This window comes from Entelurus aequoreus, linkage group LG02 (assembly GCF_033978785.1).
Source record: "Entelurus aequoreus isolate RoL-2023_Sb linkage group LG02, RoL_Eaeq_v1.1, whole genome shotgun sequence".
In the NCBI taxonomy this organism is placed as follows: Eukaryota; Metazoa; Chordata; class Actinopteri; order Syngnathiformes; family Syngnathidae; genus Entelurus; species Entelurus aequoreus.
In genome coordinates, this window is record NC_084732.1 from 5,570,838 (window position 1) to 5,579,849 (window position 9,012).

Here is a 9,012-nt window from a genome sequence, read left to right on the forward strand (position 1 = left end):
GGAAAAGTGTTCTGCGGTCTTGACGAGTCCACGCTTCAAATTGTTTTTGGAAACTGTGGACGTCGTGTCCTCCGGACCAAAGAGGAAAAGAACCATCCGGATTGTTCTAGGCGCAAAGTGTAAAAGGCAGCATGTGTGATGGTATGGGGGTGTATTAGTGCCCAAGACATGGGTAACTTACACATCTGTGAAGGCACCATTAATGCTGAAAGGTACATACAGCTTTTGGAGCAACATATGTTGCCATCCAAGCAACGTTACCATGGACGCCCCTGCTTATTTCAGCAAGACAACGCCAAGGCACGTGTTACAACAACGTGGCTTTATAGTAAAAGAGTGCGGGTACTAGACTGGCCTGCCTGTAGTCCAGACCTGTCTCCCATTGAAAATGTGTGGCGCATTATGAAGCCTAAAATAGCACAACGTTTACTGAGTGTTGTTAAAAGGAAAGGCCATGTAACACAGTGGTGAACATGCCCTTTCCCAACTACTTTGGCACGTGTTGCGGCCATGAAATTCTAAGTTAATTATTTGCACACAAAAAAATAAAGTTTATGAGTTTGAACATCAAATATGTTGTCTTTGTAGTGCAATTAACTGAATATGGCTTGAAAAGGATTTGCAAATCATTGTATTCCGTTTATATTTAACACCATTTCCCAACTCATATGGAAACGGGGTTTGTATTTAATGTTCACAACGTGCCAACTTCCCTGGTTTGGGGTTTTGTATTTCCGTTGTTGCGTCGACCAGCATTCCTCCAATGGGGAATTCAAATTGCTAGTCTCTCCCAGATTCTTTTCATGGCAATAAGCTGATGTTTATATTCAATCAACAGGCAGTAATTGGTATTTTGTGGTTTATTCTCCAAGCTTAGAGGACAAACGTGAGACCAATCCAGCACACCCGCGTTCCCTCGCCTGGTCTAGCTCGGTCTCTTTTCCAACTCTCGGAAGTGCTGTGATTTTCATACGGATATGATTCTGATCTGCTTCCCACACCGTGTATGAAAAGAAGGTTCAAATACGACCCAGAGCGAGCTTTATTTTGTTGTTATTGCTGACTCGTGTGGTTTTTTTGGGAGCGTCACTTTTCCAAACTCCTCCCTGACTCCCGTTATTAAAACCAGTTTCATTCTGTAAAGCGAAAGTAAAACCATTTCCAAGCAGCCGGTGGACGTGTTAGGACGTCAAGCTGGCTTTCAGCTCCTGCAGGATCTCGGCGCCGCTGCTCCAGGAGACCACCCGGGCCCCCGGGGCGTCCGTGTCCCGCTTGGCCAGCAGCTTCTCCAGCGTGTAGCCCTTCCTGGGCATCACCACGTCGCCGCGGCGCAGGCAGGAAGTGGGGCAGAGGTCGTTGCCGCCGTCGCCCACGTAGAAGACGCGGCGGTACTGGGCGCGCTCCGCCAGGTAGACCTCCAGGACCCGCCTCTTGCACAGGTTGACGGGGCAGCGGGCGCAGTCGTGGGCGTGGTGGCAGCGCAGCTCCACCCGCCCCCGCTCGTTGACGCTGGCGGGGTTGGTGAACACCTGGTCCACCGCCGCCCCCAGGCCCGCCGCCCGCAGGATCCAGTCGATGAAGAGGGTGTTGGCGTCGGAGATGACGATGCAGTCCACCCACCTTTTGTTCTCCGATATGAACGTCAGCAGGTCGCTCATCCCCGGCGTGAAGGGGATGTCCTCCATCACGCTGCGGATCTTGTCCGCGCTCACTTCCTGCTCCCCTGCGGCCACACAGTGTCCGTTTGTTTACTAAACGACATGGGTGGCGCCCCCTTTGGGTGTGTTCAAAACGCCGCTCGATGTTGGTCAAAGTTGTCCAAAGTGCGGCCATTTGTGGCCCCGTAGCACATTTTTTAGCGGCACAATCGTTAGCATTCTAATATTAGCATGCTAATTTTTTTGGTACCTACGCATGCTAACGTTAGCATCCTACCATTTTAAACACATTTTTTTAGATACTACTGCTAATTTTGCAGGTACATACCTCAGTGTCAAATATTTTGTTAATGTAGTTAGTTTTTAGTCGGCTCTCTTGGTTGCTTTGTTGGGTCTGCTCTAATTTTGTAGGTAATATTTTGGTACTTGATGGATGCTAACGTTCACATCCTAGTTAGCTTTTTAAAAAAAAATGTTGCAGCACAATCTTTAGCATTCTAATATTAGCATGCTAGCTCTTTTGCTAATTTTTTTTGTACCTACGCATGCTAACATTAGCATCCAAGCATTTTAAACAAATTTTTTCCAGGTACTACAGCTAATTTTGCAGGTACATACTCAGCGTCAAATATTTAGTTAATTTAGTTAATTTTTAGTCTGCTCTCTTGGTTGCTTTGTTGGGTCTGCTCTAATTTTGTAGGTAATATTTTGGTACTTGATGCATGCTTAGCATTCACATCCTAGTTAGCATTTTAAACACATTTTACAGACACTACTGCTAATTTTGCAGGTACATACCTCAGCGCCAAATATTTTGTTAATTTAGTTAGTTTTTAGTCGGGTCTCTTGGTTGCTTTGTTGGGTCTGCTCTAATTTTGTAGGTAATATTTTGGTACTTGATGCGTGCTAACATCCTAGTTAACATTTTAAACACATTTTTTAGCAGCACAATTGTTAGTATTCTAATATTAGCATGCTAGCTCTTTTGCTAATTTTTTTGGTACCTACGCATGCTAACGTTAGCATCCTAGCATTTTAAACACATTTTTTCAGATACTACTGCTAATTTTGCAGGTACATACCTCAGCGTCAAATATTTTGTTAATTTAGTTAGTTTTTAGTCTGGTCTCTTGGTTGCTTTGTTGGGTCTGCTCTAATTTTGTAGGTAATATTTTGGTACTTGATGCGTGCTAACATCCTAGTTAACATTTTAAACACATTTTTTAGCAGCACAATTGTTAGCATTCTAATATTAGCATGCTAGCTCTTTTGCAAATTTTTTTTTGGTACCGACGCATGCTAACGTTAGCATCCTAGCATTTTAAACACATTTTTTTAGATACTACTGCTAATTTTGCAGGTACATACCTCAGCGTCAAATATTTTGTTAATTTAGTTCGTTTTTAGTCGGCTCTCTTGCTTGCTTTGTTGGGTCTGCTCTAATTTTGTAGGTAATATTTTGGTACTTGATGCGTGCTAACATCCTAGTTAACATTTTAAACACATTTTTTAGCAGCCCAATCGTTAGCGTTCTAATATTAGCATGCTAGCTCTTTTGCTAATTTTTTTGGTACCGACACATGCTAACGTTAGCATCCTAGCATTTTAAACACATTTTTTTAGATACTACTGCTAATTTTGCAGGTACATACCTCAGTGTCAAATATTTTGTTAATTTAGTTAGTTTTTAGTTGGCTCTCTTGGTTACTTTGTTGGGTCTGCTCTAATTTTGTAGGTAATATTTTGGTACTTGATGGATGCTAACGTTCACATCCTAGTTAGCTTTTTTTTTAAAAATGTTGCAGCACAATCTTTAGCATTCTAATATTAGCATGCTAGCTCTTTTGCTAATTTTTTTTGTACCTACGCATGCTAACATTAGCATCCAAGCATTTTAAACACATTTTTTCCAGGTACTACTGCTAATTTTGCAGGTACATACTCAGCGTCAAATATTTAGTTAATTTAGTTAATTTTTAGTCGGCTCTCTTGGTTGCTTTGTTGGGTCTGCTCTAATTTTGTAGGTAATATTTTGGTACTTGATGCATGCTAGCATTCACATCCTAGTTAGCATTTTAAACACATTTTTCAGACACTACTGCTAATTTTGCAGGTACATACCTCAGCGTCAAATATTTTGTTAATTTAGTTAGTTTTTAGTCGGGTCTCTTGGTTGCTTTGTTGGGTCTGCTCTAATTTTGTAGGTAATATTTTGGTACTTGATGCGTGCTAACATCTTAGTTAACATTTTAAACACATTTTTTAGCAGCACAATTGTTAGCATTCTAATATTAGCATGCTAGCTCTTTTGCTAATTTTTTGGTACCTACACATGCTAACTTTAGCATCCTAGCATTTTAAACACATTTTTTCAGATACTACTGCTAATTTTGCAGGTACATACCTCAGCGTCAAATATTTTGTTAATTTAGTTCGTTTTTAGTCGGGTCTCTTTGTTGCTTTGTTGGGTCTGCTCTAATTTTGTAGGTAATATTTTGGTACTTGATGCGTGCTAACATCCTAGTTAACATTTTAAACACATTTTTAGCAGCACAATTGTTAGCATTCTAATATTAGCATGTTAGCTCTTTTGCTAATTTTTTGGTACCTACGCATGCTAGCGTTAGATTTAGATACTACTGCTAATTTTGCAGGTACATACCGCAGCGTCAAATATTTAGTTAATTTTAGCTAATTTTGTAGGTAATATTTTGGTACTTGATGCATGCTAACGTTAGCATCCTAGCATTTTAAACAATTTTTTTCAGATACCACGGCTAATTTTGCAGGTATATACCTCAGCGTCAAATATTTTGTTAATTTAGTTAGTTTTTAGCTAATTTTGCAGGTAATATTTTGGTACTTGATGCATGCTAGTTAGCATTTTTAAGACATTTTCAGATACTACTGCTAATTTTGCAGGTACATACCTCAGCGTCAAATATTTAGTTAACTTAGTTAGTTTTTAGCTAATTTTGTAAGTAATATTTTGGTACCTGATGCATGCTAGCGTTCACATCCTCGTTAGCATTTTAAACACATTTTCAGATACTACTGCTAATTTTGCAGCTACTTACCTGAGCGTCAAATATTTAGTTAATTCAGTTAGTTTTTAGCTAACTTTGTAGGTAATATTTTGGTACTTGATGCATGCTGACGTTAGCATCAAAGCATTTTAAACAAATGTTTTCCAGATACTACTGCTAATTTTGCAGGTACATACCTCAGCGTCAAATATTTAGTTAATTTAGTTAGTTGTTTAGTCGGCTCTCTTGGTTGCTTTGTTGGGTCTGCTCTAATTTTGTAGGTAATATTTTGGTACTTGATGCATGCTAACGTTAGCGTCCTAGCATTTAAAACACATTTTTCAGGTACACACTTCACAGTAATATATTTTGGTACTTGACGCGTTACGGTTAGCATGTTAACAGGCTAACATTGGCGTGTTAGCTTTTTATGCTAATTTAGCAGGTATACACTTTTGTGTCATATTTTGGTATTTTACTAATGCTAACGGTAAGCATGCTATTGTTATTATTTTAAACTACTTTTTCAGGTACAGACCTTATATTTTGTTGACGCGTGTTACGGTTAACATTTCAGCATGCTATTGCTAGCTATTTTTGCAAATTTTGCAGGTATACATCTCAGCGTCAAATATTTTGTTACTTGACAAATGATACCTGTTAGCATGCTAAGTTTAGTATGCTAACTGTATTTGTAGGTATACACCTAAGTCGCATTTTGGTGCATTAGCATCCTGGAGCATTTTAAACCAATTTTTCTACAGTACTATATATCTTGATACTTGACGCGTGTTAGCATTTTAGCATACCAACATTAGCGTGGTAGCTTTTTAAGCTAATTCAGGCATACCCTTCATTGTTATATATTTTGATACTTCACTAATGCTAAAAATGATCAATAGTTAATTATATCGACTGATATAAAACACAATGTACATGTAAATGTACAAAACGTTACAACAGTAAGTCAAGCAGGACTATGCAGTGAACATGTAGTACAGTATAGTACTAACCTATGTAGTTCATGACTGTCGCCATGAACTCAGTCCAGTGGCCTTTCCTGTAAGAATGCTTCACCTTGTCGGGTAAACTTTGATCCGGAAGGCATCTAAACACACACAAAAATATAGGATATAGGAAGAAATGCTCAAGCCGCTAATGTGCCATGCTAACAGTTAGCACGCATCAAGTACCAAGCTCGTAAACCTCCACCGTGTAAGGGGAAAGCCACACGAAGGGTTCTCTCATGTGTGGTAATCAACAGAAAGATATTGTTCTAACCCAAAGACTTCAAAGCGGAGAGATGGCAGGATCTGCCCAATTTCCAGACGAACTCGTTTTGAAGTATTTTACGGACTCTTTTTGAACTGACCTTTCCTGTGAATTGTTTACGACCTTTTCTCTGAACTTAAGGTGGCCATGTGGTCGGGGAGGGTCCAAAATAAAAGGAGGCATGCAATCTTTTGGGAGAGCGTGCTAAGATACCGTACAAGGGTACGGTGTAAAGACGACTCTCCTCAATATTGAGTCCAAATTGAATTCTGTCTCTGTTGGATTGTTTGCTTCTTGTCTTGTTTAATAAATGTCATCAGTGTTTGATCCTGACACTAATTTTAGCATGTTATCAGTTAGCATGTGTCAAGTACCAAGTGACTTGATTCTGAGGCATTCTGTTACAAAATTGTCTAATAAAGTTAGCACACCAATGTTGACATGCTAACAGTTAGACTACGTCAAGTACCAAGTCATGACAATGAAGGGTATGCATGTAAAATTAGCTAAAAAAAGGTTGGCATGCTAATAACGTTAGCATGCTGTAAAAAATGGCCCAAAAAAGTTAGCAAACTACATGGTAACGTTAGCATGTTATTAGTTAGCATGTACCAAGTTACATGATTCTGAGGCGTTCGGTTACCAGATAGGCTAATAAAGTTAGCACACCAATGTTGACATGCTAACAGTTAGACTACGTCAAGTACCAAGTCATGACAATGAAGCGTATGCATGTAAAATTAGCTAAAAAAGGTTGGCATGCTAACGTTATAGCATGTTGTAAAAATGGCTAAAAAAAAGTTAGCATACTGGAGTACTAACATTAGCATGTTATTAGTCAACATAAGTCAAGTACCAAGTTGTATGACTCTGAGGTGTTTGGCTATAAAAATGGCTAAAAAAGTTAGCATGCTAGAATGCTGACGTTAGCTTGTTATCAGTTAGCATGTGTTAAGTACCAGGTTATATGAGTCCGAGGCGTTTGGCTGCAAAATTAGGTACAAGAGTTAGCATGCTAATGTTAATATGCTAGAACGCTAACTGTCATGTAAACAATTAACACGTATCAAGTACCAAGTTATACCACTCCGAGGCGTTCGGCTGCAAAATCGGCTAGTAAAGTTAGCACACCAATGTCAGCATGCTACCACGCTCATTTTAGAATGCTAACAGTTAGCATTTGTCAAGTACCAAGTTATAAAACTGAGGCGTTCGGCTGCAAAATTGGCTAAAAGGTTAGCATGTTAATGTTAGTATGCTAGAATGCTGACGTTAGCGTGTTATCAGTTAGCATGTGTTAAGTACCAGGTTATATGACTCTGAGGTGCTCGGATGCAAAATTGGCTACAAAAGTTAGCATGCTAATGTTAGTATGATAAAAATGCTAACTGTCATGCGAACAGTTAGCATGTATCAAGTACCAAGTTATATGACTCTGAAGCGTTCGGCTGCAAAAATCGGCTAATAATGTTAGCATGCCAATGTCAGCATGCTAACATGCTAATTGTATCATGCTAACAGTTAGCATTTGTCAAGTACCAAGTTATAAAACTGAGGCTAAAAGGCTAGCATGTTAATGTTAGTATGCTAGAATGCTACTGTTAGTTTGTTATCAGTTAGCATGTGTCAAGTACCATGTTGTATGACTCTGAGGTGCTCGGATGCAAAATTGGCTACAAAAGTTAGCATGGTAATGTTAGTATGATAAAAATGCTAACTGTCATGTGAACAGTTAGCATGTATCAAGTACCAAGTTATATGACTCTGAAGCGTTCGGCTGCAAAAATCGGCTAATAATGTTAGCACACCATTGTCAGCATGCTAATTTTAGAATGCTAACAGTTAGCATGTCAAGTACCAAGTTATATGACTCTGAAGCGTTCGGCTGCAAAAATCGGCTAATAATGTTAGCACACCATTGTCAGCATGCTAATTTTAGAATGCTAACAGTTAGCATGTCAAGTACCAAGTTATATGACTCTGAAGCGTTCGGCTGCAAAAATCGGCTAATAATGTTAGCACACCATTGTCAGCATGCTAATTTTAGAATGCTAACAGTTAGCATATGTCAAGTACCAAGTTATATGACTCTGAAGCGTTCGGCTGCAAAAATCGGCTAATAATGTTAGCACGCCAATGTCAGCATGCTAACATGCTAATTTTATAATGCTAACAGTTAGCATTTGTCAAGTATCAAGTTATAAAACTGAGGCTAAAAGGCTAGCATGTTAATGTTAGTATGCTAGAATGCTACTGTTAGTTTGCTATCAGTTAGCATGTGTCAAGTACCATGTTGTATGACTCTGAGGTGCTCGGATGCAAAATTGGCTACAAAAGTTAGCATGCTAATGTTAGTATGATAAAAATGCTAACTGTCATGCGAACAGTTAGCATGTATCAAGTACCAAGTTATATGACTCTGAGGCGTTCGGCTGCAAAAATCGGCTAATAATGTTAGCACGCCAATGTCAGCATGCTAACATGCTAATTTTATAATGCTAACAGTTAGCATTTGTCAAGTACCAAGTTATAAAACTGAGGCTAAAAGGCTAGCATGTTAATGTTAGTATGCTAGAATGCTACTGTTAGTTTGTTATCAGTTAGCATGTGTCAAGTACCATGTTGTATGACTCTGAGGTGCTCGGAGGCAAAATTGGCTACAAAAGTTAGCATGCTAATGTTAGTATGATAAAAATGCTAACTGTCATGCGGACAGTTAGCATGTATCAAGTACCAAGTTATATGACTGAAGCGTTCGGCTGCAAAAATCGGCTATTAATGTTAGCACGCCAATGCCAGCATGCTAACATGCTAATTTTATAATGCTAACAGTTAGCATGTGTCAAGTACCAAGTTATATGACTCTGAAGCGTTGGGCTGCAAAATCGGCTAATAATGTTAGCACGCCAATGTCAGCATGCTAACATGCTAATTTTATAATGCTAACAGTTAGCAGATGTCAAGTACCAAGTTATATGACTCTGAAGCGTTGGGCTGCAAAATCGGCTAATAATGTTAGCACACCAATGTCAGCATGCTAACATGCTAATTTTATC

The 9,012-nt window shown here is 39.1% G+C and overlaps 1 protein-coding gene across 1 annotated transcript in view; it reads right to left on the minus strand.

Annotated features, from left to right (window-relative positions):
* Nucleotides 1–345: 345 nt before the first annotated feature.
* phospho2 (phosphatase, orphan 2) overlaps nt 346–9,012 on the minus strand; it is a 17,092-nt gene continuing 8,425 nt past the window's right edge. Inside the window, exons 3-4 of the mRNA XM_062065866.1 lie at nt 5,698–5,792; nt 346–1,723 (exon numbers count right to left, since the gene is read on the minus strand). Coding sequence (XP_061921850.1) covers nt 1,182–1,723; nt 5,698–5,792 — 637 coding nt within the window. The 3' untranslated portion in view covers nt 346–1,181. The remainder of the gene's footprint in view (nt 1,724–5,697; nt 5,793–9,012) is intronic.